The sequence below is a fragment of the Prunus persica genome, chromosome G6, assembly GCF_000346465.2.
Source record: "Prunus persica cultivar Lovell chromosome G6, Prunus_persica_NCBIv2, whole genome shotgun sequence".
NCBI classification, from domain to species: domain Eukaryota; kingdom Viridiplantae; phylum Streptophyta; class Magnoliopsida; order Rosales; family Rosaceae; genus Prunus; species Prunus persica.
In genome coordinates, this window is record NC_034014.1 from 23,721,174 (window position 1) to 23,748,840 (window position 27,667).

At 36.9% G+C, this 27,667-nt stretch overlaps 5 protein-coding genes across 6 annotated transcripts; 3 read left to right on the forward strand and 2 right to left on the reverse strand.

The window, feature by feature from the left end:
• Window positions 529–3,765, forward strand: LOC18772078 (CASP-like protein 5A1). The gene is made up of 4 exons (XM_020566300.1): window positions 529–807; window positions 980–1,227; window positions 1,342–1,474; window positions 3,330–3,765. Exons 1-4 carry the CDS (start codon window positions 565–567, stop codon window positions 3,519–3,521), a joined length of 816 nt encoding a protein of 271 aa, XP_020421889.1. The 5' UTR covers window positions 529–564; the 3' UTR covers window positions 3,522–3,765.
• LOC18772765 lies at window positions 5,748–8,404 on the reverse strand. 2 transcript variants are annotated; one of them, XM_007207425.2, is made up of 4 exons: window positions 8,189–8,404; window positions 7,590–7,701; window positions 6,650–6,721; window positions 5,748–6,261 (listed from the first exon to the last, which is right to left on the reverse strand). In XM_007207425.2, exons 1-4 carry the CDS (start codon window positions 8,317–8,319, stop codon window positions 6,181–6,183), a joined length of 396 nt encoding a protein of 131 aa, XP_007207487.1. In that variant the 5' UTR covers window positions 8,320–8,404; the 3' UTR covers window positions 5,748–6,180. The 2 variants fall into 2 exon arrangements, with proteins under 2 accessions (XP_007207487.1, XP_020421891.1); XM_020566302.1 differs by lacking the exon at window positions 6,650–6,721 and having other exon boundaries at window positions 8,189–8,386.
• Window positions 14,534–15,598, reverse strand: LOC18774377. The gene has a single exon (XM_007207505.2). It carries the CDS (start codon window positions 15,487–15,489, stop codon window positions 14,980–14,982), a length of 510 nt encoding a protein of 169 aa, XP_007207567.1. The 5' UTR covers window positions 15,490–15,598; the 3' UTR covers window positions 14,534–14,979.
• Window positions 21,285–22,158, forward strand: LOC18774456 (60S ribosomal protein L12). Its single transcript, XM_007205974.2, has one exon. It carries the CDS (start codon window positions 21,404–21,406, stop codon window positions 21,902–21,904), a length of 501 nt encoding a protein of 166 aa, XP_007206036.1. The 5' UTR covers window positions 21,285–21,403; the 3' UTR covers window positions 21,905–22,158.
• LOC109949847 lies at window positions 23,559–23,897 on the forward strand. Its single transcript, XM_020566589.1, has one exon. It carries the CDS (start codon window positions 23,660–23,662, stop codon window positions 23,798–23,800), a length of 141 nt encoding a protein of 46 aa, XP_020422178.1. The 5' UTR covers window positions 23,559–23,659; the 3' UTR covers window positions 23,801–23,897.

Below are 27,667 nucleotides of genomic sequence, written 5' to 3' on the forward strand. Positions count from 1 at the left end.
TTGACAATCTTATTTTAAAAGCCAAAGAGCCAAAACAAAGAAAGGATATGATCTAAGTCTCAATGACTTGTTTGGGAGTGCTTCTGAAAAGACTAAAAGCGTTTTCTGACAACTAAAAGCGAATTTGATATCGTTTGACATAAAAGTTTAGAAGCTCATTTGGGTCATAGAATGGCTTTTTGGCAAAGCACATGCTATGTGTTTCTTCATAAGGCACTCCCAAGTGTTTTTTCGAGAAGCATTTGGATTTTTTAAAATGAAAATTCAAGATTTTTATAACAAAAGTGATTTTGGTAGAAGCGCTTATGAGCATAAGTACTTCTTAGAGAAGCAGTCCCAAACAAGTCATTAGTTGAGGAATCATCCCAATAAGAGGTCTTGCAAAATTAATGGAGAATTAAATTAAAATAATATAGCTTGCTATTTTTGATGGGAAACATTGCCCACACCACATGAAGATAAGATGACTGAAAGAGTGAAAGGTCACAAATTTTGTCACTAAAAAAGAAAGAAAAAAGGTTTCAACTTTATCATAAATCCCATCAAGGCGAATTCCTAAAAAAGATGCGTATTGCCCGATCAAAAAAATTGGAAGAGAATGAAAAAAAAAGAAGCATATGCCAATTGCAATGGGTGTACCAAGAACACATATACAAACATAGACAAGTGTTGGGTCACACAACGAGGCAGCAGCACGCCACTGGTGACTGTCGTGAGTCATGTCTGACGAGAGAAGCTGACAAATCCCATCAATTCCAATTCCAACCATTTCTGCTTCACCTTCGTCTACCTCCGACACTCCGAACTGTAACTTCTTCTTACCCGTTTTCAATTCCTTCAATTCCGTCCTATTGAAACAATTAACAATCAAAAACCCAACACCCATCGAGCTGAAATCGTCAGCTGAAAAAGGACCAATCTTTGTTGATTCTTGTTGTTGTTGAACATGGTTTCATCAAGATCTCTTGTCTTTCTGTAGAGCGTGCAGGGAGTCAGGGGAGAGATTGGAGCGATGAACGTGAGCCGCCCATCGGTTCACCCCGTGGAGGCCCCGCCCTTGACTGACTTGGCAGCCCAGAATGCTCTCAGAGTGAGGATGAAGGACGTTCAAGGCATGCCTGGCACCACAGGTGGTCTCGTGTTGCGTCTTTGCCAGCTCGGCTTTGCAGCCATTTCTCTCTCAGTCATGGCCACCACCTCCGATTTTCCCTCTGTCACCGCTTTTTGGTAATGCTTGTTTTGTTGTGTTCATGATTTCACGATTTTTACTTGATTATAGACGTTGGTTTTGGTTAAAGTCAAGTCTTTGATGATTATTGTGTTTGCTTTTTTCTGGGTCAGCTACCTTGTTGCTGCTGTTAGTGTGCAATGTGTGTGGAGCTTGTCACTGGCGATTGTTGATGTGTATGCTCTTTCAGTGAGGCGGAGCTTGCGCAACTGCAAGGTTGTGGGTTTCTTCACCATTGGAGATGGGGTAAGATAGGATTCAAACTCATTAAGTCTTGTTGCATAACTGCAGCAAAGCAATGCTGGTATTCTTGTTGAATTAACTATTTAGGTTCCATGTGAAATTTAGCCCAAGCCTGCTAAACCAGTTAGAAGTATATGAGTTTTTCCTTCTCTATGGGCAGAATCTTAAGCTACCCCTTCTCTATTGCCTGTTTGCCACCCAACCCTTACCAAATGTGGCATTGATAGATTTCCCCAAACTTGATAACGGTGCTTTATGTCAGAAGCTTCATGTGGATATGTTTTGTGATTTTTTTTATCTGATTTCTGGTCTAATGTTTTATCTAATTGCTAGTTGGGAAATAGCATAGGGTTCTTTGCATCCATTTGTTAGCTGCCTTGTTCATATCTGCTTACCCAAATATATCCATATACCATTGCTTCGAAGTGGAATTTGCTACTCCGGGGGTCCATAGACACAGTTGCTGTTCTAGATTATGCTGCAGTTGATAGTGTTACCATCAATTGTCTTTTAGTACACCAAGACGCTACTACATCTAAGACTGACTAAAATGTTTCTGTTAGTTGATTGGCCCATCTTCTGGTCTTTGGAATAATCAGGAGCACAGTACCCAATTAGCTTGCCCTCTTTACCCTTGTACAATGAAATAAGGTTGCATTTTTACAAACTATACAAGAGTAATAAAACCTTTATATTCAGGTCTCCACCTGTGGATGATTATTATTCTCATGTACATTTGAAAATACCAGTTGTGGATCTAATTCAGATATTTAACAACCAATATTATAACAAGGTAAAATCTCTGCGACATGACATGTTACAACTCGTTCTTCTGAAGTTGCAGTTTCGCCTTGTTTCTCTTCTTGAAAAGTGTTACATATTTGTCTCATGTTGCTTAGGTGTGTCTACGAGCCTCTAATGTGCTCAATCGTCTTTTGTTCTATCGTTGTCTTGATTGTGAACATTACCTTGCCTATCTTTCATTTTTATTTCTTCAAAGTGGTAGCATACTCGTGACCTTAGAGATATGACTCCATGTATGTCAACCACATGTTTTAATTCTGGTTGTGGAACCTCTTGATACCACCTACCATTTGTAGGCTGCTTATGATGACCCAACCTAGTTTCTCTCAGTGCCAAGCTTAATCGCAGACAAGTTTCAGAGTCTCAGCTTGGGCACGATAACTAGATCCCTAACTGCCTTGCTCTGATACCAGAATCTTGAACAAAACATGTGGGAAGCCAACAGAATTTGAATAACTTGCATACTACGAATGCACAACTATATTACACACACAAACAAAGACACTTGTGCAGGCACACTCATTTAAATAGACGCTCTTACTTACACCTGACACCTCACTTTCACTCATGCTCTGCTACAGGGATAATCAGAGCTGAGCTCTCTATATAATGATGATCAAAGTCAGTTCTGCCAACTTTACTTTGTTATTTTTTTTGCTTTATTTGTTCAGATGAGCAGCTGCATCCAACTCAAATGGCTAGCATAAGTAACTGGATATATCAGTCTATCCTCAGCTTACTGATATGATGTGTTGTTTTAGGAAAATGTTAAGTCAAGTCTTACTCAATAGCCATCTCATCCGTTTCCATATGTGATACTAATAGATATCCCTTCTTGGGATTTTGTCAAATTTGATGCGTGGCCTTCTTTTTATGGAAGATAACTTAACATCAGTCCTTCATTCATTTTGTAACAATATGCTTTGTTAATATGTACTTGTGCAAATATCCATTTGTTTGGAAGTTGGAAAGTGAAAATTTGTGCGTGAGGAGTACATTGTCCAGACCTAGTACATCCGCAGCTTACAGATCTGTGGGTGTTCTTTTCATGCAGATCACATCCACGCTTACATTTGCTGCCGCATGTGCTTCTGCTGGAATTACTGTCCTCATTGCCAATGATCTTAACAAATGTGATGTGAACCATTGCAAAAGGTTTGAGACTGCCACGGCTATGGCTTTTATCAGTTGGTTTGCTGTGTCACCATCCTTTCTTTTAAACTTCTGGTCACTGGCTTCCCGGTGAAACACGGCAGGGGGGGAATTCATCAGTGAGCCGAGTCTTCTTATATTCTAAAAAAAAAAAATTGGCCTCTTTTAATGGCTGTGCAGGGTATTTGTTTGATTGCCCTTATTCTGTACATAGAAATATTCTGGCAGAGTTTGTTGAAGAATAATAACATTTAGCATGGAGATATGTATAATTTTGGATTTTGAATCTTTTTCCTCATTGTGGGTGTCATGTGATAGTTTTTGTTGTTCTTCCAAAAGCGTTTTCCTATTGGTTTGCTTTGAAACTTCTTAGGGTCTATATGCACCGAAAGCAGCATTGGAAATTCTGCAGGCTAAAAGCTTATAGGTGCCAAGTGGGAACCGTAAATATCATTCTGCTTCCTTGAAATGAAGAAGACCTAAACCCATGTAGATTTGATCAAATGACATAACCCAATGTCATGGCCAAGAATCCCACGTGCAGAAGAATGAGGTCCCTCAAGAGTAGGTATGCAACATCACCTAACATGACATGCTAGTCTTTTCGGTTGATTGGCGAGCACCTAGCCGGTTAGGAGTAGTATTCGAGCACCCCCATTTTTGGTTAATTGGCAAGCACATAACCTGTTATGGGACGTAGATGTATTAACGGTGAAATCAGTTACCAAATACTGCCTTTCCGAAAGGAGAAGGAAAAAAAACACATATGTAGACGTCACAACTTACATTAGGTTGTGCAGTGGTTAATATAATTGTAACTGAAGAAGTTCAACTTTCTAAGAATACAACTTTTTCTTTTTCACTTTTTTTGTTAGTGGTTGGTTATATATGGGAAGTAGTTACAGTTTTATTAAGAAGTCTCTTCTTTTGGTAAGTCTCTAACTCTTCTGTTAGCTTCTAATCTCCTTTTCTGAGTAAGTGATTAACTGAGGATTAGGCTAAATCTTGACACATCTCTCATCAACACAAGATTAGTGTTTAATCGAAAGCGTAAGGGAAAAGAAATGGCAAGCAAGATAACGGTCTCTCATCCCTTTTCAATTCTCTGCCTAGAAGAACAGTCAAGACAGTTGGTAACGGCCATAAAAGATTTAAGCAAAGATGGCTTTCCGTGCTATTAACCTGCTCCTTGAGCAACTTGACCATCTATATATATGTTTCAACCTTTACTGTTATCTTTGAACAATTTGTCCCAAAGAGAGAAGGGTTTAGCGGGCTTGAAGTTGAAGATTGGAGAAGTATGTCTAATAAGGAAGTTGAGGAGGAAAGAAGGCTATATCAGTGTGCAAGGAATTATGAAAAAATTGTAAAACAGGTAGAGTGTGCAACGTAGTATGTTTACTTTTACCAACTGGATTTACCTTTCCCTAATTTAAATTTAACCATGTTTGAAAATCAAAATTACTGAGATAAGTTAGCCTGGAAATCATAATGCATCCCAACCCCTTAGTTAGAACATTGTTTCTTTCTTTCTTTCTTTCTTTTTGGAATGACATTTTGTTCCAACTTATACACAAATTGATTAGGAAACTTGGGTTTGATTTCTGTTCTTCAGTTTGATGAGCTGATTGAGATGATGAACACCCGGAGCAGACTGCCGAAGCGACGAAAGGTATCTTCCGATAACATCTCTTATATAATTCCATCTTCATCTTTAAATCTCACGTATGTTCATGCAATTCACAGAATTCTACAACTGCTGCCCCTGCCCCGGCAAGTCAACATGAGGACAATGAAGTGTTTGCACAGACAATAACAAGATTTCTCCAGGACCTGAGAACCAACCCTGCAGAACCTGACTGCTCCACAGCCCCCGGAGATGGAAATTAGTTATCTTCCTGCGGGGAAAAGATTGCTTGTAAAGATGATTATGATCTCACTGCCATCTTAACGAGTAATTGTATTTAGTGGTGGTTAGTGGCTAATAATTACTATTTAAGTGAATGCTTGACTAGCTATCTTAGCATGGTTAAAAATGTAATGATATTCATCTCTTGAAAGTGCATGACAGGTGTTCCAGGCGAAACTCTCTACAGTAAATGTTTTTCCTTTTTGTCAATGCGGTAATTTAAACTTCTCTAATCTACAGAATCCTACTCTAAACTACAGAGAGGATTCGGAAGTTAGGAGTGTGTATATTGCCCTAGCCAACTGGCCTAAGCACATTTTTATTTAAGAAAAAGAAAGAATTTGACTTAACAAAAAAATCCATGTACGACACGCAGAGTCTTTTGAATAAAGGCGCACAAGACACACAATCGGACATCCAAAATTTCACATCTTTCAATTAAATGAATTACAGGGTCCGAAATTCCTGGAGATCTATTACAAGAAGGAATCATTGCAGGAAAAGAAAAACATAAATTGAAGATTGAACAACTTACATTGGTTCCTAAGCAAGAAAATAAAGGTGGAAAAAAGTCATTGTATATTCATTGTAGAAAAGCAGAGTCATTTTATCGAACACCTCTCAGTTTCCTAGAAAGCAGCACAAGTTAAGAGTAGTAAGGGGCCACGCGCATCTCGTGCAAAAAAAGGTCTCTCGTGCTTACCATTGGAAGTTGCAAATTTGCAAAATGGAGATTGAGCTCATGAAATTAGTTTCTTGGTGGGGAGCACATGGATTGGACAATAATGAAAAATGAGGTAAATTTGGTTATGCTGAAGCTCTTGACCCTTGATGATCAGAAAACCTATTGCAAGCTGCACTTCAGCTTCTCAGCCTCAAGCTCTTGTTTCATGGCTTCCATCCGTTCAACCAAGGCCATATTTTCCTGGGCATTTCAGGGCTTGTAAGAAGAGGAACACGATTCAAACCTAAAGGAACTTTTAAACACACTAACATATCATTGTCTATCAGAGCCAGCAAGGGAGAAGAAAAGGAAAAAAACCAGACTTTCATTTAACATCAAAACATGCAGTTTATGCATAAGACTTGGGTGCATAACATAAGTTGAAATTTTAAGTCTGATAATATGAGCAAGCCATTCTCAGCATTGTTTTTACTTAGCTCCTTAAAGTGGATGAATGAAAAAGAGAAAGATTGCATTGAATCTTACAGCTTTTAGTTCTTACCCTCTTTTGACTGCTTGGTTATAGGACTTGTTATGAGACATCATGATAATTTTTGTATTAAATTTTGTACTGGAAAAAAAGGGTCACCTTTTGTAGATTCACCAATTTCTGGTTGAGGCTAGCAGCATTTCCATCATCCTCCTCAAAAGACCCCTTTATCTGCGAGAACGACGAATAATTCATCGGTCCACAAAGAGATGATTACGATAGGCACAGAGAATCTAATCTTACCCTGGGGTGGAGGGAAAGACAAAGACACCCAATTCTGTGCATATATACTATTGCTAATGAGAACAGACCCGCTTATCAAATGCCAAAACAGATATATGGGCCTCAACTACTCTTAACAGCTAAAGACCCCTGGTAATTTAGTTGAGGACATACGATGGTTATGAAGGGATTTGCTCTATCACCATTCAGTGCAAAATTCAGGAAGATATGTGTTGAAGCAATAATTTGACTGGTGCCCAGTCCAGAAATGTGCTTTAGAATTATTATTATCATTGGTAGGTGAGAGGTTTTACCACATCTGATCTGGACCAGCAGTTTTACCACATCAAAACAATAAAATAAAAATATAGGAAAAAGGTTTATTATTTACTTGACAAGATCATGTTGTTAGACTGAAGCATTGTTTAACAAGTCATTCAACTCCAGGATGCCCTTCCAAAGATTGGACCCAAACGCTCTTCTACAATTTTTGGCCAAAACCTCATGAATGCTAAAAAAAAAAGTGATAAAAACCATACTATAGTTTCAAAAGTGGTTTTAAATTTAATTATCTTTTGGGTCAATGTAGAGATCATTTTCAAAGACTACATCTTGCTTTGGCATCCTTACAATTCTCAGCATGCAAAGTCAACCTCCAAAGTGCATATGAAAATTAATTTGCCACACTAAGTATGCTCCAATGAGATTCGTGAAAAACAGCGATAACATACCGTTTTCTACACAGAGATATGAAGCTCTAGTTATACAACAAATCGTGAAAAATAATTGAAAAGAATTGGCAAAATCAGGTGCGGACCTGTTTGAGTTCGTTCATACACTTGGTAGCCCTTTCTGCTTCTACATCGTATTTCAGCCTCCACTCAGCAGATTCATCCATTGCTTCCCTATTAGCAAGGTCGAACTGCCGCCTACCATATTTTGAGAGAAAAAATATATGTAGTTGACTAAAAAAAATCTTTAAATCATAATAGAAATAACAAAGAAACTCGACCTATAAACCCAAATCAACACTGAAAATCCCATTTCATTTTATGGCAAACACTACTAATTTTTTGACATATGAAACTCTAGAAATGAAAAGGGTACATGTAAAATCATATACTACAAAATATAAAATAGGAGCCAACCCAGAAACTCAACTTAGGATTTATGATAAATTAGCTCAAGAATCAAAAGAAAGTTTCTGTCTTTTCTCACAACTGATATTCAACTATGCCATCAGATCAGAATCACTATAATGGGAAGTAATGCAAGAACTTGGGCTTAAATTTATCTTATATATAAAGGGCAATCATTTTTTCATTCATTCATTCACAAAATCCACAAAAACATGAACCCTTAAAAACAAATTTGAGGTTGACAGAGAGATGAGATGGGAATTAAAGCAAAGCAAACCTCAAGAGCTCAGCTTCATCGGAAGAAACGGTATAGTCGATGGTCCAAAGCTTCAAGTACACTGCAACCCCAAAAAGCATCAGCACCACCAAACCCACCAATATTTTCTTGCTCCCACCACCACCCCCCATTTTTTGTTTCTCTCACTCTCACTTCTGTTCTGCGACCAAACCCAAGACAAACACGCGGGTAAGAACCTGGCTTCAACTACTCGTAAATTGGGCCTAAACTAGGCAATGGCCCATGACCCTATACTTTTGCCTTTTTGTTGAGTGATTCTATTTTGCACTCAAAAGGGTCTTTGGACATCCCTGAAAGTTCTTCTATTTTAAAATGACAATTATACCCTTATGTACAGTCGCCACAAAGTACTTTTGCCCTTTTGGATTTCTCAGGATACCCACACAACACAACACTATCGAACCGAACCGAACTCACCATGGCACCATCTCTCCCTTTCTAACCCTAATTTACCTCTTTCTCAACTGCTCTGATGATCATGAGGAAGAAAGTGATGAAGAAGTGGATATATTGAATGGTTCCTTAAAACTAAGGAGGAGTTCTCCTCATAATAAATGGGATTTTGACACTTATCAAATTCCCAAAGAAATAAAAGTTGAAGGAATTCAAAAGAAAACAAACAAGTTAAAGGAATTTGACAAGTGTGAAAACCCCATTTGTTAGGAGGAGGAGTTCTTCCAATTAAAGCACAGATTTCTTATCAGTTTTTCGTTGAGCTTTCAATTTGACCTCCTGTAGGCTGTAGGTTTACTTGGAATTTGGTGATCGCAGATCATTGTATGGATGTATTATAAAGCTGACCGGGTGAATGATGATTTATCTTTCATATTCTTGTTTTTCAGGGACGTTCAGTTCTTGATAAATGCTTACATTCCCTTCATTCTTCAGTTTCTGGTAAATGATTCCCTTCATTCTCCATATTAATTACTAGCGTTTGATTAAATAAGTATTTAAAGAGTATACGGCTATACCTTTTGAACGTATTAAAATATTAAATAGTATAGCCGCGCGGCTATACACTTTAAATGTATTAAAATATTAAACCGTATAGCCGAGCGGCTATATTATTTAAATATATTAAAATATTAAAACTTATAGCCGCGAGTTCATAGTCGTTAAATGTATTCGAATTAAACGGTATAGCCGGGCGGCTATACGCTTTACATGTGTTAAAATATTAAAGAGTATAGCCGGGCGGCGATACTCTATAAATATATTAAAATATTAAACTTATAGCCGACGGGCTATACCCCTTAAATGAATTAAAATATTAACAGTATAGCCGCACGGCTATATGCTGTAAATATGTTAAAATATTAAACTGTATAGCCGCCTGGCTATACTCTTTAAATATATTATGTTTTAATTATTATTTATTTATTGAAGAATTAGTATTTAAATACTTTAATTAATTTTATAAATTACTTCATAAATAGTAATTAATTATATTTAATCATCTTTATAAAAAAAAATTATGGAATTTAAAATTATTTTAGTATTCTAAAAATAGAGTTTAGCCTCCAAACCCGAAATCCAAGTCTCTATCCAAAAAGCTTAGCTTTCGAACTTATCTGAACTTGTTCCAAAACCGTTCGCAAGCCTTGAACCCTAATGTAAACCTATCGTAGGGCACTTAGGACTTGATTAGGCTTAGATTATCACTTAACTCGACCTAGAGCTTTACGATTTAGGTTTTGATCCCAGTTGGTTTTCTTAACACCACTTATCTTCTGGAAATTAGAAAATTCGAAATCAAATTAATCTAAGACAAGTTTATATGAAGATAAGATATAAGTATCTTCATCCGCAAGTTTATTTGAGCATTGCCCGATCCAAAAGCTGCTGGGACATCTTTGCAGACCTGTGATCTATATTCTATACAATTAATGCCTCCTTCCACCGCCACTGGAGTTCAGATAACAGAAGAAGACGCTGCAAAATTGACAACCGCCATTCCCACTATTCACTTAGATCATGATCTAGTTCAGTTATAGTTGAAGGAAAGAAAGACAGTGATGTAATATATCAAGTAGTTTCCCCGTGAAAGATACAACTAATTTGTTTCCCTCTTCACGTGTTAGATCAGTTTGCTCTAAAGCACATGTGTAATGTGACAAATAATTCTCTAGCATCGGACACATGAATGATAAATAATTTGTTTTCCATGCATTTTTCAAAGACAATATGCATCAGATTTTCCCGAGGAAACATGTTAGACGTGTAATTGCAAGTTGAACTTATCAAGCATAAACACGAGAAAATGCAACTTGATGAAGACCTTCTGTCATTGACAGACTCCAAACCAAATGGTTCTGTAGATCTTTCAAATGGTCAAATGCAATTTGATGAAGAGTTTCTCTTTCACCAGTCATAATCCTTTCCGTCACTCCAATCGCAAGAAGAGCGGAATCTAGAGCATACCACATGTGCAGGAAAATCACTGAGTCAATGTTTTTACCTTTTTCATGTGAGGGCAATGATTCATTACAAACTAGCATAGAAAAATAAAATACCCGGCAAACCCCTTAACGTATATAAAGGCAAGGTGAAAACTGCCGTGGGAATTGAAAATCGTCAGAGATCAAAAGACATCATTTCTATCCAGAGAAATTTATTTATTTTCGAACCGCCCAGGCCGATGATCTAGGAAAACAATAATGAGTTGGAATTTTATAACCATACCGAGTCTCCTCCACCACTCCATCCACATCACCATCGTTGTTTCAAATCCTCCTTTGAACACCGTTATCGCTAAACCCAAAGAACCACTTGTATTTTAAATATAAAATTAGAAAATTAGTTTAATATTTGTAATTATAGTAATTATGTTTTTATTTTTATTTATTTAGTGAATAATTAGTATTAGAAAGTATTTTGAATATTGAAAGCGTATAGCCGGACGGCTATACTCCGTAAATATATTCGAATATTTAAAACGTATAGCCGCCCGGCTATACTCTTTAAATATTTTATTTTTTAATTATTATTTATTTAGTGAAGAATTAGTATTTTAATATTTTAATTAATTTCATAAATTACTTAATAAATAGTATTTAATTATCTTAAATAATTGTGTGGAATTTAATTTTTTATATTAAAAAATAGTTTAATTTTTGTAAAAAAAATCCTAGAAAATTATTTTAGTATTCTAAAAATGAATTTTAGCTTTCAAACCTGAAATCCAAGTCCCGAACCAAAAATCCTAATTTTCGAACTCATTTGAACTTGTTTCAAAACCGTTCGCAAGCCTCAAACTCTAATTGTAAACACCAATTTTTTGGAAGCCACTTTGTTTCAAAAACTTGTTCTATCTAAGTGGATAGCTATGCAAAGTTAAAAAAATAAAAAGAATCGTTTAGGATTTGCGTGTGCAAATATTAAGTTTTAGACCCTTATGGTCGGGACAAGTTTGAGATAAGGGGAATAACAACCCCACTGTTGTACCTGTAGCAGCTTAAGCATCTAATTCCATTTTTTAAGCATTATTCTGGGGGCCCAATAATTTGAAAACCCATTACACTCAGGCCCACATATCTGCGAAAATACCAGCACATCACTGAGTTTTGTGTCAAATCTCATCATCCTGCCTGCATCCCACAATTTCCTTTCATCTTCATCTATTGCTTGTCGCATCTGTCAAGTTTAAAGATACATAAATTATTGAGGTTTCTTATCATCAGTTGCCCACGCACACCGTGATAGTGAGCCGTTGATACACACAAGTCTTACAATGCATATATAACTTACATTCATCCACAACCAATTTCATGAGTAATTATAAACCGTTAATACATACATGTCTCGTGACGTATCAACGGCTTACAATCATCTACTAAGCTCACAGAAACAATCAATATACACAGGCCCACATATCTGTAAAAATACCAGCACATCACTGAGTTTTGTGTCAAATCTCATCATCCCACAGTTTCCTTTCATCTATTGCTTGTCGCATCTTTCAGGTTTAAAGATACATAAATTTTGGAGGTTTCTTATCATCAGTTGTCGACACACACGGTGATAGTGAGCCGTTGGTACATTATACACAAGTCGTACAATGCATATATAACTTACATTCATCTACACTCACGTGCATGAGTAACTATAAACCATTAAAACATGCATATCTCGTAACGCATCAACGGCTTACAATCATCTATTAAGCTCAAAAGTTCTTCCAATCTACCCAACCCAAAAGCTGCTTTATTTGTTCACTCACCCCAGATGGTTTTGGCAGTTCCAATAACCCATCATGAAAAGTGAAAGCTAAAATAAACGTGAGGCATTTTGCTTGTTATTGTTGTCTATATCCTTTTCACTCAACCAAAACGATCGGTGGGGAAGAAACAAATGGAAATTGGAAACAGAGGGTGTGAAAACAAATCAAGCAGCGCCCCTGGTTTCGTTGGTTTATTACTAAACCTATATAGAGTACTACTATTTATTAATTGCAGTTCGTTGGATTGGATTGGACATAACCATTTGATGATGTCAAAGTTCAATAAATTTTTATTATTGCATTTTATTTTGGGCTCAAGAGAGAGATGCTCTTCTTTTTTTTGTTTTTTTTTCGTCTCCTGGTGTGGAGATGCCCAGCTGGTCAAGGATTAACTTTGACATGCTGCTGCTTGTCGTTTTTCAATTTATATGTTCAGTTATTAACTGAGGCTATAATTAGCATATTGTTTATAGGGCCTTCTAGAGAGGTTGACATAATTTTAAACTTATTGCTGCTGCTGACTGCTGAGGGTTCTGGCTTTTGGTGATTCATGGACAGGAATAGGTTAAAGGAAAATTTAAAATTTTCATTGCACATAACATAAATGGCTCCATTTTGGATTGTGGGATTTCATTTGCATTTTAGTTCATGTTAAGGTTCTTAATAACGAAAAATTTTCCGAATTCAAATCTCTCTTCCGGTCTTTTGATAAATATATAAAAATATATATAAAGTTGTGTGAGGGAGAATAATGTGAAGGAATATAATGATTCCAATTGATTCATTGAACTTAGTCCTTTCAAGTCATGAAGAAATTAAATCCAACTCTCTATAATACATTTTATTGCTTTTATGGTTAACTTCTTTGAACCAATATAAAGTTGTTGCTTTTTATTTTATAAAAAGGCGACAGAATCTTGTTAGATTCTATCGCACGAGCGAACAGTAAAACTGAAATGATCTTAGAGAGAATCACTCTCAAAAACAAATTTTCTATGACTTATTTCTATCATCATAATTTTCCGCAAATTTAGTCCAATGACATCAAGGACAAAACTGGCCACTAACGGACATGAATCTCCTAGAGAGACTAAAATACTCAACAAACTCAATTAAGTTTATGGGAATTATGAGAGAAAAAAACACATAAAACCCATAGAGTTTGTGGACCAAAAAAACCAAGACTACAAATCTAAAACAATGCCGACAAAAGGAAGAACAAATATCACTCATTTTTCTTGGGAACATGACATAGAGAACGCCAACTAATCACTCCATGGCCCCAACACGGCAACGCCCTAATCAACAATATATCTATCATAATCAAGCATCAACACCTCAAAGGGTAGCCCCACAATATGAGGCACATTTAAAACCAGCTCATATTCAATGCAAAGACAATAGATTTGTCAAAGAAAAATCATATCAACACACATCCACAAAAATTCAAAGAACACCAAATATGAAGCTTAAACCGTAAACCCGAAATTGGTTTTGAATGGGAATTTGAATTTATAAAGTCATCGTTAAAATCCAAATTTGGTGCAAATCAACCTCAAAACGTCTTGAATCTAGTTTTCCAACCTCGTCCAAGCCCAATGAATAGTAAATCTATGTCATCATAAGTTAACTTTATAACACACTTCTCTTCTAACTTAATAACTTTTTTTCTTTTCTTTTTTTTAATTTTTTTTTTTATAGGGCCATTTGGGTATGCATGTTGACATTATGGTGACACATTCAACTCCCAAGAGTGTATCTGCCTAGCAAAAGTTGATAGACACTTTTTACGACTGTTTTAAGCATGCAAATACCAGGTACAAACAACGACCGACTACGAAAACCAACGTTTCTTCTTCTTCTTCGTCTTTCTTTTATTTTTCTTTTTTATACATAAAATGAATGCCAAAGTAGCTGTGGGTCATTTGTCATCCCAAGGGAGCATAAATTTCACTTCAAGGCTTCTTCTAGCTGCTCTGTATCTTTTACACCTACCACCCCTACCAACCAAACCTTCAATTTTTTTAATTTCCTCTGCAATTTACTCTGTTTCAATCCATTAACCCCATAATAACAATAACACCAAATAATAAATAACAAAAATATTTATAAAAATAAAAATAAAAATTATCATTAATATTTCCATCCATTGTCATCATCAATATGACAACCTGGAGAAGAAGATGAAACACAAAATGCCATCATCATCTGATCTCGAAACCAAAATATCATTAAGAGACTTTGGGCTCTGCAAAACTCAGGTCCTCCCATAAAACTCAGGCACCCAAAGCAACACAAACCCAGAAAGATCAAACCAGCACCAGAGAAAAAAAAAAAAAAAAACATAAACGTTGTTAATAATCAAAATAAGATCAAGATCCGTTGCCAAGTCGCTTCTAAAATATCAAACCAGTTTAACGGAGATCATAGATATAAATTAAATTAGAAACCAGTCATCGTTGATTTCAAATTTTTCTTTGCTTGCCCTACCAAAATTTCCAGTAAGTCTCTGTTTTTTTTTTCGGCCTTAAGTTCTAAAATTTGCTACCGATCAATCTTCGAACCCAACTTTTTTCCAAATCGCGTTTCTCACTCGCCTCAAGTCTCTGCCTTTCAAGGTCCTCCCAATCCCTTCATGAACAGAAAACGAAGCCCCTCTCGTCCTCGCCAAGTACTCGTGAGGCGGGACCCTCCCATCTCCGCCATCATCATCATCATCGCCACCGTCAAAATCTTCTTTTCCGCGGTCTTCATCGCTGTCTCTCTGCCTCTGGTCTTTGTACGCCTCTTTCAGAATATTGGACCAGTCCGGAATGTTCACCGGCAACGACGCTGACGTCACCTTGGCACTATTTTTCTGATCAGCCATGCTCATCAGCATCGTCGTCTTCCTCCCCATTTTCTTCAGCTCTCTGTAACTGGGTATGGCGTTCTTCTTCTGTTCTGCAACTGGGTTCGACGAGCTCCATATATCGGCCTCGTCGAACTCGAAGAGCCCGTCTGAGCCAATTGGGTTGTCGCCGATCGACGAGGTGGGGAAGATGGCCTTCCTCGACGCCATTGATGAATGAAGAACCGAGTTTTGAAGCCTTGGCTCTGTTTCTGCTCTGTTTTCAGTCTGGACTATTTTTCTTTGCTTCTTTTTTGGTAAGAAAATTTTATGACCGAAAACGTTGATTGCTCTGCATTTTATAATGGCGAGTGTAATGGATAAGCTCCCTTTTTCGCTCTTCGTACAAAGTTACATTTGTCATGCTAAACGACAAAAAATGGTAAATGCTAGAATGTGGGCCTCCTCATATGTTTGGTATGGAGACGAGATGCTACATCATGTCCATGCCCTAATTGCTTCTTACTTTCTTTCTTTACCTTTTTTATGCCACAAGATGATTAGTGATGCACATTAAAACATATGATAACGATTAAGTCATACGTAAGCAAGTGAATAAAAAAAAGACCCTCATAATACACAAGTTGTTTATGTTCGTGTGAGTGATTATTAATCTTTCATATGTCGGCATACAGGTCAACAATCTTTCAAAACGATTGAACTCAAAGTCTGAATATTTATATGTATAATATATTTTCTCAAATTCAATTTCAATCGATTAAGTAAATGATACGACAAAATCTTAGTTGTGAAACTAACAATAACCAAATAAAACAATGTAACAATAATTGGTATCCAAATTTTAGGGTTTTATCCATAATATAGGACCTTATCCACAGTTTAAGAGCTCAATTTAGTTGGACTGCTCAACCATTTTTTCAGTTTTCATTTTAATAATATATTTATTATGTTCTTATCCTACATAAAGCCATTTTTTTTTAACAGTTTAGAACATGTTAGGTTATTTGTCGAACAAAATGCTAAACAACACCTTCTACTAGTATTATGATGTTTTCCCCTTATTAAAAAAGGGTCATGCTAGGGAGACCAACTTTAGATACCAACTTGTGTACCAACTCTCTAATAGAGGTGGAGCCCACCAATACAATGGGTCCCACACTCTATTAGAGAGTTGGTACACAAGTTGGGATCTAAAGTTGGTCTCCCTAGCATTTTCCATTAAAAAATTCCTCAATTACAGCCGAATCACACGTAGGACAATATGTGTCAACTTAATTATAAGTTGATTACAGATTAGGCAGGCAACAAAGTGACACGTCATTCTAGACAATTATCGATTAATTATCCGTACATAATTTCCACACAAAAAAATCGATTGAGCAAGATGGGATATGGACGAATTTATCCATACGCATGTAAACGACACGTGGACCAACCAGCGTTTGGTTTTCAACGACTCGAAATTCATTGGGACTTATGATTGAACCAGTAAACCCATGACACGCTCGGGTTTCCGTATAGTCTTTAACCACGCTGTAGGTCAAGGGCGCGGGCCCCGCAGCCCATTCGACGTCTATAAAGGGATCGGAATGTCCATATCGTGCCACGTCACTTACGCAATTTCTTTCATTTTTGGGGTAACAAAATTAGGCCTTTTGTCGCGACAAGGGCCAATCTGCTGTGACTGTGAGCTCTGTAATCAAAATGATCAGCCTGGCATTTCCGTGATTGACAGCAATGAAGAGCTGTTGGGATTTTTGAGATGCATGTTATATTTGGATAAGAACTTTATTTTTGGGGTAATTTATTATGTACTATAAACATTTTTTAATTATTAAATTAAATTTCAAAAGAAGAAGTTTGTAGTAATAGAGAAAATTGAAGTGAAGTATTATTTCGGGGATGTCACAAGTTCAAATCTTATGAGTGATAATTGTTTCGAGATTTTCTGTTGATTAAGCATTTTTTAAAGTCAGATCAATCCATCATTGATTTGTGCAAATTAGAAAGATGCAAGAAAATCAACATTTCTTGCAATCTTTTATTAATCTTTAGTGTTACTTGGTGACAACATCAATGAATTGCCATCATTTTCCGTAGTTGGTAGTTTTGGCGTGTTTGTTTATATTTCTTACACACACAGATTTAATAGTCAGTTCAGAAAAACTGAGTTGGAGATCTTTGTAGTAACTAACATAGATTGATAATCTTTCTAATTGTCATATAGCGGTAAGGAGCGCGTATAAACCACTTCAGATAAAACACGAAAATTGAAAGCATGAGCATTTTTCCACAATGTGATGATGGGGAGTAAGATAAGACACAAGTGCCTCTGCCCATGAGTTTGAAACTTGTTGGAAACTGATGCCTCTCAAGAAAATTGATCGATCATGACATGGATGATGTTTTGTATATATGAAAATGAGAAAGCATTGGTCTCTTCCCAACAACTTCACCCCCCGTTTAATGAATGCACTATAGTAAAGTCACCATCTTCTAGTAAACGTCTTATCGTCAAGTACTAATTAATATGATTTTCATTTTCAAAGATGCGGCCTATGTTGTACGGACACGAAAACGCGATATAGAACACGGCAATTAAAATAATAATAAAGAATTTTGAATCCTTATCACTTTCATTCATCTCCAATATCTTATTCACCATACTACACACAACTTTGTGATTATATGCTACATTATTTGATATTTATAATGTTTATACATCATTTGAAAAAACTATCCTAGTAAAAATGAAAAAAAATAAATAAAAGTCTTTTTTTTCTAATTAAATTGAAAATTATGATTATTAACCCCAAGCGGCCCCTGCAAAACCAGAAGATGTGTCTCTCACAAATCCCAATTGGCCCCCGCAAAATTCGTGAAATTGTCAGCTCAGCACCCCTTTCATTACCATTTAAACGAGGATGCCCTTTAATCTGAAACAAACACTACCAAACTTAAAATATGGAATTCCCTTCGATTCCTCAAGGCTCCACTGAATTGAATTTATCTCTTGCTCCTCCTCCAACCCAAGAAACAACACATGAAAATGGTGTGTTTCCACACTCCACCTCAAGGCTCCACAGATTTGAATTTATCTATTGCTCCTCCAACTCAATAAACAACACATGAAAATGTTATGTTTCCACACTCAATTTCCATACAGGTTCTACCTCTGTGCAAGCTGCAAATATGCACAATGAAATCTCAACAACTATGGTAATGGCGAGGAGGTCTGACAAGACTGCACTGGAAGAGACCAATTTTTTCAATGCTCACTGTGCTGCTTCAGTAGAAAATTTAGGATTGCGTCTACTAGCAAGGAACCAAAAGTGTGCTTCATTGACTGCTTAAATTGCATCCTTGAAGGTTGAAGTTGATGAATTGCATAGGCTCCTCAAACAATCAAACCGACATATAGACGTACTAAAGTAGAAAAATAGAGACTTTGCTAAACTGGAGGAAGTTTTACAGACACGAGTATCAAGAAGAAACAGATAAGGATCTGAGATGAAGACAAAATGTCCCCCTTTTGAAAGTCTGTATCCCCTTTAATTTTAACGACGCAAAATAACATGAAGGAACAAAGAAAAAAAAAACATATTTAAAAAAAAATATTGTTTACATTTTTTACCTATTTTGTTAAAAATATTTCAAATATGTCCGTGTAGTTTTCAATAATTATGTTTTGACCCCAGTTTTTGTTTTATAATTTTCAAAATGGTTTTTGTCGTGTCTTGACTTCTGTTAACCGTGTCCAAAAATGTCTTGACCGTATCCAAAATGTGTCTTGACCGCTGACCCATGTCCAAGGCGTGTCCAATGCGTGTCCGCTTGTACAACACTTCAAACTAATGAAGTGCCTGTGTTACATTGGACACGGCATATTATTTTCTTGCGTGACGAGAAATTTTTTAACCATCCTTATGAGGATAAGGTCTTAAGGTAAACTAGGGATAACAGTTTGTTAATTTAGTTTGCTTAGGGAAATCATGTTGGGATCCCAAGGAATATGGTGATAGAAATAATGGATTAAGCCCAATAATCGTAGTGTTTGAGAGCTTTTTAAATTAACCATATCTTTTGAGAAGAGATTTGGTCTATGGACTCTGGATGATTAGCAGACTGATTGTGTTGAGAATCACGACAATAATAAAATATTATAATTTGTTTTGAGAATAACGAGCCATTTATTTTATCAATTTAATGAAAAGTGAGTAGTAAAAAAACAAATCACACTAGTTTACGTCATTGCATGTAGAGTTGTAAATGTGCGGTGGAAAACGCACGTTGCATGCGTGAAGTCTTATCTCTCGTGAATCACGACTTGTGTAACTGTCGTTGCTGGTGAAGTGTAGCATCTGGCATGTAAAGAAGGGTTCACTAACTCTTTACTTTACCCAAAAACAACTTTATCCTTGATTAATTTTTTTAATTGCATCATCGTTTTATATTGAATTCTTTTGAGATTCATATCATTCTAGTGCCTCGAGACTCCACGGACAGGACTCAAAATTTATATGTGATGTCTAAGCCGACTTACCAAACGTGCCTCAATAATAATAAAATTGGATAACATTGTAACATATTTGTGACAACAAAATTTCCTATTCAAGATTGGACGCAATTCTAAATATCCAGTCTTAGCCACAAACGATTCTAGGCTAGATCAAATCCATCGCATGTCCAATAATTAACTACCTAACACACTTTTATCAACTAGGTTCGGGACCGGGAGGCTATAAATAGGAGTTAAAAGTGAGAAGGATATTTGAGGAGGTCAATCTCACCATCAATAAATGTAAAACAACATTATTTTCTCATTCATGATCAATTTTTAATGAAAAAAAGCTTAGGGATTAAATCTAAAAATCATGATTTAAAGTACAAAATTCATTGGCATTAGATAAAAAGTTAAAAAATTAGGGATTCACCTGATTTTATAAGTTTCTTATAATCATGCCTTCAAATGTCAAAGTTTGCATAAAACATCCAACTTAGAGAGCTTTGGTCGAATTGAATCACAAAGTTTTGGTTCATTTGAATATTAAAGGTTCAAAAGACGTTTTGGATGATTTGAAGAATAAAAGTTCAAAAGACAGATTCTGGAGAGAGAGAGAAACTAGAAGAAAGAAGAACGAACCAGAACAAAAAAAATCTGAAACACGTTAAAAAGAGAGAGAGAGAGAGAGAGAGAGAGAGAGAGAGAGAACCAGAAAAAGGAAGAACAAACCCAGGAAAAAAAAAAATCTGTAACACGTTTAGGGTTAGGAAATTGAAAACAGGGGGCCGTTTTCTTCAGTCAAAAGGCCTCCTTTTTTTATCCTTTCTTTATCCTTTGTTTGGTGATTGTCAAAAGGCCTCCTTTTTTATTTATCCTTTCTTTCGTCTGATTGTCAAAAGGCATAAAGATTAAAAATTGAAGTGTAGATAAGTAAAGGGCTTTTTGGGTTTCTTTTAGAAATTGGCTGGAAAAAAAATTGGAGGCCCCAAATATTTGGGGCCACTGTGGCATCGCCCAACCTGCACAGGTTATTTGTCGCTAGTTAAGCCCAAGAACTCATGACGAGAGATTCTATAATGAGAGGCTATGTTGAGGGGTTGAATAACGCAACACTTGATCGGACAATTATTAATAACTTTGCACATTGAACGACTATTAAAAACCGTCTCATTATAACCCGTCACTATAGATGAGTCATCAAATATATGGAGACTTGGACCAAGAGGAATTAGGCTTGAACACAATCACCATATTAGGATGGTCGAATGGACCCACCCACTAGCAAGTTTGGACTGAATGGGGCTAAAGTCCAATAGATCGGTGGTCCGTGGATCAATGGCCGTCAATGACACAAAAGATATGGGTCAACTTGGGCTAAAAGTGTGGCGACTAAATTTTGGGTGCGGAGAGGCAGAATATTTTTGGGTTCCAATGCGATTACTAGGAACAAGCCCAACAAAAGCCGAGGAGATCATTGTCATTTCCATTTGGCAATCTCTCAATCCACAAAACCCTAGCGTTATATGTAGCTCCCCTACAAAAACCACACATTCACTCGCAAGCTGCCTCCTCCATCCAAAACCCTAACCCCTCCAAACCCAGAGCGCCGCCGAAGAAGCCATGCCTCCAAAGTTCGACCCATCTCAGGTGGTCGATGTCTACGTCCGCGTCACCGGAGGCGAGGTCGGCGCCGCCAGTTCCCTCGCTCCCAAGATCGGTCCTCTGGGTCTCTCCCCAAAGAAGATCGGAGAAGACATTGCTAAAGAGACAGCCAAGGACTGGAAGGGTCTGAGAGTCACCGTCAAGCTCACCGTTCAGAATCGTCAGGCGAAGGTCTCTGTGGTGCCTTCAGCTGCGGCTCTGGTCATCAAAGCCCTGAAGGAGCCAGAGAGAGATCGCAAGAAGACGAAGAACATCAAGCACAGCGGTAACATTTCATTGGATGATGTAATTGAGATTGCTAAGATCATGAAGCACAGGTCCATGGCCAAGGAGTTGGCTGGGACGGTGAAGGAGATTTTGGGCACTTGCGTTTCTGTTGGGTGTACTGTGGATGGTAAAGACCCCAAGGATCTGCAGCAGGAGATTGCTGATGGAGATGTTGAGATTCCCTTGGACTGAGCCCTCTCTGTTTTGGGTTTCTTCACATATTTAGTCAGTTTTTTTCAAATAGAATGATTTTCATATTTTTGGGTTTTGTTTTATAATTTCTCCCAGTTATGGATTGATAATGCAGCGAATGTTTTTGATCAAAATGCGGAGATGTAATGCTTTTAGTGTTAAATGTCTTTTTTTCCTCTGATAATTTCTGGACGTAAAAAGTTTAGTGCTTTAATGTTGAAATGCATTGCTTTTATGCAACAGAGGAGTTGTGTGGAGGTGGTTGATGTTCATTGGTATGTTGTGGGTTGCTGATTTGGAAATGTGGTATAATTGTGCTTAAAAATGGGTGCTTTGAGGTGAAAATTGAATGAATTGTGCACAGGTTTTAAGCTTTGTATGACTATAAAGCATCACTCACTGGTTGAAAGTTGTTCTATCTGTGCCTCTTGAGTAGATTAAGGAATTCCTATGTTTTCAATGTAAGCCATTTTCGAAAACATACTTGAGGGTTGAATTATGATCAAATCCGGGTCCGGTTTGTGGAACAATTGTTTAGGCCATGGTGTTATTAGGTGGTTCCACAAATCAATAGTACCGTTTAGGTTTGGAGCTTTGAGGTTTCTTGAAAGACCTAAACACCATTGTGAGCAAACATGTTTTAGTTTCATGGCGAGGAAAGGGCTGAAGGGCATATGAAGATCAGATGTGAGGTAATAAGGGGGATCCTATAAAGCAGGACACACTAGGTAGTTTCTGTTATCGTAGCATGATTTGAAATTGATACTATTTTAAGTCTCACAGATTTTAGTTTTTAGATCATGTTTTCGAATCGGGGCTTGAAGCTCCGAATTTATCCAGTGTCAGTCATAGTGCAGTTTGTGAAATGAATCCTATGATTGTTGAATTAACCTTTCAAACGTTTCTGGAAGGATAGCTCTTCCATTTGCTGATTTGCATTAGCCCTATTGTTTAGGTCTATATCCACAGGTATATTAAGGAAATTGTAACTCGGTAACATGCTTCATGAAAATACTGTTTGATTCTAGCCCAAATAATTGAGATGTTTATATCAGCCACCCATTTGATAATTTGGTTCGAAGAAAATGTTAACCGCCATAGGGCCGGATGTCCAGAGGGCTCCTTGTCCTTCCGCTTACAGTTAGATTAGATGAGTAGTTTTTGGGACCGAATAATCACTTGCGCTACAAGTCTCTTCGGCAGTAGTTTTAGTTATCAAGGAAAAGGCAGATGTAAGTTACGTTAATGAGAAGTTTCCTGTGTAACGCATGGAGATCATGGTTTGGTGGCACAGAAATGGGAAGGGATAGAAAATGTGGTGGATTCAATTATACAATTATGGTGGAGGGTGTTTTGCTAGGTTCTCCTTCTCATTACATTACTTGCACGTTTCTTTAATTCTTCGGTTTAAAAGAAACTCGGTAAATGTTGGGTTTGGTCAATGCCAAAAGTAGGCTTAACCTCATGTTTTTTAGGTTCTCGCTACGACTGCGGATTACCATCAATCAAAATGGGACCCTTCACTGATAATCACGGCAGATTTCCTGCTATATAAGGGCCTGCTCATTCATACCCTTCCCAAGTTCTTTTGCTCTTCTTGTATAGACAAAATCTCTTCTTTGATAGATCTCAAGGAAATTAATTCTCTCTTCTTTCTTGACATAAGGGGGAAGAGAGGCCATCTTTTTGCTAGTCATTTGTAATTAGAATCCATTGAACAGAAGCCCCCCTTTTCTTCTCCAAGTCCAAGCATAAATGGCTAAGGAGATGAAGAATTTGACTGGATGGATGGAGGTTCTTCCAGCCCCCATCATTTACCCACAAAAGCCTTCGAATTCCCCTGGTTTGGAGACAATTTTCGAAGAGAGCATCGAAGAATCTGACGACGATTCATAACTTTTTAAGCTCATCTTGATTCTTTGGTTATGGATCCTTGATGATCACATATTTGAAAATGCTTTGCTTTGGATGTGTCTCGCTACGCCTCGGCATTGGTTCGGTGGAATGCTTTGATCAGAGCTATGATCTAGCCATCTGAAAGATCAGAAATGGATCAGGGAAGCAACTGCAATAGTTTAGATAATGAATGGCTTCAATTCTATCCTCCTGACCAATGCAGTGGGAGTTCTTCCTCTCTGAACATTGTCTAATGAACCCTGTATTGTAAATATGCAATTACTTTCCGTCTTGTTGTACGTAAATATAGTTTCCTAATAAAAAGTACCAAAATAATTATACGTGTCAGACTATTGGGAAGTATGTGTATTGCTTACGAAACTGTAGCTTGCAGTTACAGCTCTTAGGAGGATAGTGATGATTTGCAAGCTAGCAACAAGACAATTGAGTGCTAATTAAATTAGATTTGGTAAATATAAGGAATATCAGAAATATTGTACTAATCTATTTATTTCATCAAAATTATTTAATTAAATAACTTTTGATTTAACTGAATTTTTTCCAAGAGCATAGCTCCGTAGTGTAGTATAGTTAGTAAAATACAAGACGAGTATAATACGTACGTATATTATTCGGTAATTCTTAAGAACATACGGTGAAAAGTTCAATCATTATATAAAATTTAAACTTATTTATTCAAATAGTTTTCTTTTTCAACAATATATGAAAAATACAGATAAAATATGCGAATAATATGTGTATTATTGCAAAATATCGGTAAATAATACATATGTGCGTGAATAATACTTTTGCATTAAAAAACATTTATTATATGTACATAAAATGTTAATATTTTTAAAAATGTATATATATATATATTTATATATGTGTGTACGTGAATAATACACGAATTACTGTAACCTAGAAATGGTTTTGGACTCTTTTTTTGAAGGGTAGGTGTGGATTAATTGGCTTTAAAGGTGTCGGTGAGGAGGATGTTGAAAATTTACGTTTTTGTGAAAACTAGAAGAGCCAAAAATGATTGGGATTTTAGGTACTTTCTTGTAGTGTATTGCAGAATTTAAGCAATTTGGTGGGCAGTCACCATAGATTGGATGGGATGGGAGCCTTGGACATTAATAAGATTCAACGTAGATCGAACACTTGGCGTTGCTAGAAAAATTTGCCATCATAGCTATCAAACGTGTCACAATTATTTATTTATTCTCATTTTCCATGTTCCTCACATGCCTTGTAACTTTTTTGTGCAGCTGCTGGTGTAGTTTCCTTCACTCATTTTTCTCACCAATATCATATGATTCTTGAACTCCCTATAAAAGGCCACCTTCTTCTACTTTCCCTTCAACCCAAATCATTCTCACAGACTGAAACTGTTTCTAGAAACAAAACCCAAATCAAGAATCTGCAACAGAAGCCCTTTTTGTTTGTTTTGAGAGCAACTTCTTGTTCATTTTCAAGCTTGGAAGCAGCTGATCAGAGCAGGAAAGAAGAAAGAAGGGTTTTTGTTTTGTTTGATTTCAATGGCAAAGGAGATGGGATTGTTGGGTTCTTGGGTTGAGGTTGCTCCTGCCCTTCTGATATCTCCCAACAAGACTTCAACTTGTCCTGAATTGGAGACAATAGCTGAAGAGTGGGAGCTGGAGGCAGAGGAGTATGATCAAGAGGCAAAACAGATTGAAATTTTACTGAATTCTTCTGTGCTGATTATGTAGTTTTATTTATTTATTTTTGGGGTTTTTTTGTGTGTGAATTTGTATCGAAACAAATGAACAGAATTTTGTAGTTCAATGACTTCAATCTTGTTTGCTACCTTTGGAACTTGGGAGGAGTTAAACTAAATAATTTATTTCTCTTGTTGATGCAATTTTATGGCTAGATCTTTGGAAGGATATCAAGAAGTTGCTTTCTGCAATTCTGCTAAAATAAGAGACGCGTAAAAGATGGCAGAAGGTACACGTCAAAAGTTTAATATTCTTCAAGGCACTCAACCTCCATAAAATCATTTGCAGTTTGGTGAATAATATTAGAGATATAACTACGTATCATATCATTTTTGAAGTCACAATTTATAGAAAATAATCCAATACATTTGTCACCTTTCAATCTGAAAAACCAAAATAAAAAATAAAAAAACTTGTTTTGAATCGAAACTCAACCAATTCAACAAATTCCAGTTCATATATTTTTTTGGTATCGATATTACACCTATACTTAATGACATCACTTCTTGCATCTATCTCCTATAAATTAATCGAGTGGGCCGAGTGCACTTGGTAACAGAGACATCCTTCTTTAGTGTGCGTGCGTGGCGTGCTATACCACGGTTGCAAGTGGATGTGGGTATGAATGAGCACATAAATGGGGCTCTGCGCTATGGTCTTGACTTCTTTTCGAGTCACTGTAATTGAGATAGGAATAGATTCTCGGTCCTAAGGTTCTAGGCCTCGACCACAAGGCCTTTAGAATGAGATGATGGATGGATAGTGTCATTGAGCTCGGTAGCTTGGTGGTGGCACTAGACTCGGTAGTTCAATGGGTTCATATATCTTAAGAAATATGAATATATCAAAAAATCTGGATGGGTTGAGTGGTGCTTAAAAAATCACTATGTAAACGGCAAATAAAGAGACTCTTGTTCACATATAAAATTGACGATTGAAATGGGGAATGCCCAATAACTCACAACTGTTACTGAGTTTTTGTTAACAATATTTACACTAATTTCTAAGGAAAAGTATTAAAAACCATGAACTACATGATAAAAGGTTAAAAGGTGTATTTGAGCAGCTATTGGGCTTGATTTGTTTGATTGGTGCCGGACCTTTCTTTCGTTGATTTTGCATCGTTTCAGCCGAGGTAAAAAATCTTGACAGTGCTCTGACACCCGTCCAATCACCTTTCATAGATTTTATCCCACGTTATTGCTTGCGATTGGCCAATCTCGACGGTGGAAAAGGTGACCATTAGCTCAACCTCTAAATCTTGTACTCTCAGTGAGGCAATTATTTCCTTGACCATAAGAGCAACTCCACCCATTTGCCCTTAGCCATGGCAAGGGTGGAGCTAGGGCAAGCACTATTCACGTGAATAGTGGCTGCCCTTGCAAATAGTAAATTGTGTCTCCACCCGTTGCCCTTAGCCATGGCAATTACTATTCATTTTTTTGTTTTTTCCTCCTATTTTTTAATGAAAATAATTAATTTGGGTAATATTTTCAGATAATATTTTTGGGTTCGTACATATCAATATTTATTATAAAATTCATATCTCAATCGGAAATTTTTTTGGTATTTATAGAAAAAAAAGAGTATTTTTTTGGTATTTTTTTTTAAAAAAATTCAATTTGTTTTCATTTTTTTATTGCACAAAAATTGGCTGCCGTTGGATTGGAGAAAAAAATCTGATCGGAGAGCTCAGAGTGCGACACGTGGACTTTTAGTGGTACTGTAGCGCGCAGACACTGTAGCATCACTGTAGCACTGCGGTACTGTAGCGGCACTGTAGCTATACTGTAGCGATACTGTAGCACCAAAACGAGGGTTGGAGCTCGGGCCAACCTTGCCCTCGGGCCAGCCCAGGTTGCTGGGTCCCACCTTGCCCTCGGGCCTGGGCTGTCCGCTGGAACACCTTTTTTTTTTTTTTCCTCCCTAGCCTCGGGCTGGGCTGTGCCGCTGGAGAAGCTCTAAGAACAACTCCCCTTATTTGTCTTTTGTCGGGGTTAAGGCAACTACTATTCACGTAAATAGTAGTTATTCTTGCAAAAAGTAATTTTTGTTTTCACCCGTTGTTATGGCAAAGGACAATTATTATTATTATTTTATTTTTTTCACAAATTTTTTTATTTTA

Bases quoted from the DNA above. Each gene is read 5' to 3' on its own strand.
- LOC18774456 (XM_007205974.2), top strand. From the start codon at position 21,404: ATGCCTCCAAAGTTCGACCCATCTCAGGTGGTCGATGTCTACGTCCGC.
- LOC18774377 (XM_007207505.2), bottom strand. From the start codon at position 15,489: ATGGCGTCGAGGAAGGCCATCTTCCCCACCTCGTCGATCGGCGACAAC.
- LOC18772765 (XM_007207425.2), bottom strand. From the start codon at position 8,319: ATGGGGGGTGGTGGTGGGAGCAAGAAAATATTGGTGGGTTTGGTGGTG. The intron at 6,722-7,589 runs GTCCGCACCTGA...TCGTTCTCGCAG, and splicing joins GTATGAACGAACTCAAACAG to ATAAAGGGGTCTTTTGAGGA. The intron at 6,262-6,649 runs GTGACCCTTTTT...TGAAATGCCCAG, and splicing joins AATTGGTGAATCTACAAAAG to GAAAATATGGCCTTGGTTGA.
- LOC109949847 (XM_020566589.1), top strand. From the start codon at position 23,660: ATGGCTAAGGAGATGAAGAATTTGACTGGATGGATGGAGGTTCTTCCA.
- LOC18772078 (XM_020566300.1), top strand. From the start codon at position 565: ATGCGTATTGCCCGATCAAAAAAATTGGAAGAGAATGAAAAAAAAAGA. The intron at 808-979 runs GTAACTTCTTCT...GTCTTTCTGTAG, and splicing joins TACCTCCGACACTCCGAACT to AGCGTGCAGGGAGTCAGGGG. The intron at 1,228-1,341 runs GTAATGCTTGTT...TTTCTGGGTCAG, and splicing joins CCCTCTGTCACCGCTTTTTG to CTACCTTGTTGCTGCTGTTA.